The sequence below is a fragment of the Pteropus vampyrus genome, unplaced genomic scaffold (assembly GCF_000151845.1).
Source record: "Pteropus vampyrus isolate Shadow unplaced genomic scaffold, Pvam_2.0 Scaffold197, whole genome shotgun sequence".
NCBI classification, from domain to species: Eukaryota; Metazoa; Chordata; class Mammalia; order Chiroptera; family Pteropodidae; genus Pteropus; species Pteropus vampyrus.
In genome coordinates, this window is record NW_011888978.1 from 706,007 (window position 1) to 707,280 (window position 1,274).

General features: G+C 51.3%; 1 protein-coding gene across 1 annotated transcript; it reads left to right on the forward strand.

The window, feature by feature from the left end:
- The first annotated feature begins 226 nt into the window (after positions 1 to 226).
- Positions 227 to 655, forward strand: LOC105299948 (histone H3.1). Its single transcript, XM_011371921.2, has one exon. The coding sequence runs from the start codon at positions 227 to 229 to the stop codon at positions 635 to 637; it is 411 nt and encodes a 136-aa protein (XP_011370223.1). The 3' UTR covers positions 638 to 655.
- The last annotated feature ends 619 nt before the right edge of the window (positions 656 to 1,274 follow it).

The window sequence follows — 1,274 nt, forward strand, 5'->3', positions numbered from 1 at the left end:
TCCTGCAGGACTCAGCGGCCATGCCCGAGAGACGCGAATATGAGAGGCAGGCAGCTGAGCGGAACTCCCCACAGACCAATCAGAATGCATCCTGTCATCACGCCACCCTATGGTCGTCCAATAGGAAAACAGCAACCTCTATAAAAGTGGGCGCTCACAGTATCTTGCGTAGTCGGTGATCGGCAAGGGATTCAGCAGTGAAGATCTTCTTGAAGGCGTTGGTGACATGGCCCGCACCAAGCAGACGGCTCGCAAATCCACCGGCGGCAAGGCTCCGCGTAAGCAGTTGGCTACTAAAGTAGCTCGCAAGAGCGCGCCAGCTACTGGTGGGGTGAAGAAACCACATCGTTACCGGCCTGGTACGGTAGCCTTACGCGAAATCCGTCGCTATCAGAAATCTACTGAGCTGCTGATCCGCAAACTGCCCTTCCAGCGTCTGGTCCGCGAGATCGCGCAGGATTTCAAAACCGATCTGCGCTTTCAGAGCTCGGCTGTGATGGCTTTGCAGGAGGCATGTGAGGCCTACTTGGTAGGACTCTTCGAGGATACCAACCTGTGTGCTATCCACGCCAAGCGCGTCACCATTATGCCCAAGGATGTCCAGCTGGCACGCCGCATCCGTGGGGAGCGTGCTTAACCCCGGAGCACGCACACGTTGCCTTGCTAGAGTTACTATTACTCACCCCCAAAGGCTCTTTTCAGAGCCACCACATGTTCACAAAAGGTGCTGTAGGGACCTGGGATTCCTCCTCACTGCTTGTATCTCTCTACCCCTTCCCTTAACACCAGAAGTACTGCTGGTTGAGTATGTTAACTTTTTTTCCTTGAGATGGGGAGGTTCCACTGGAAACCCCCAAACCTGGCTTTCGAAAAGGGTTCTTTACTCTGGGAGTTGGTTTAGCGGTGGTGTTCACACACCTGTGAATAGGCTTCCCAAGCCCAGAAAATCAAGGCTGTTAGTGGTGGATGAGGCATAAGACTTAACTTGAGAAACCCAACAATCATGCGATTAAACGAACCCAGGAACAGAGCTGAGTTGGAGAACCTGAGTATGGATGTGAGGATGAGTGTAAGGATTTTTTTTTCCCCCTTCTAATGCATAGCAGTGTTTATTAAGGTTTCATTTATGTAATGAATCTCTGCCCAGTAGTGGTGATAACAAAAACCCATCCCTTCTGGATTTGCGCTTTAAAGGTGCTTACAGCCATGTGAAGGCCTATGGATAGTGGTAGTTACAAAGAAATGTGTTCTGCTGGTGGCCCAGTGCTATCGGT

Bases quoted from the DNA above. Each gene is read 5' to 3' on its own strand.
- LOC105299948 (XM_011371921.2), top strand. From the start codon at position 227: ATGGCCCGCACCAAGCAGACGGCTCGCAAATCCACCGGCGGCAAGGCT.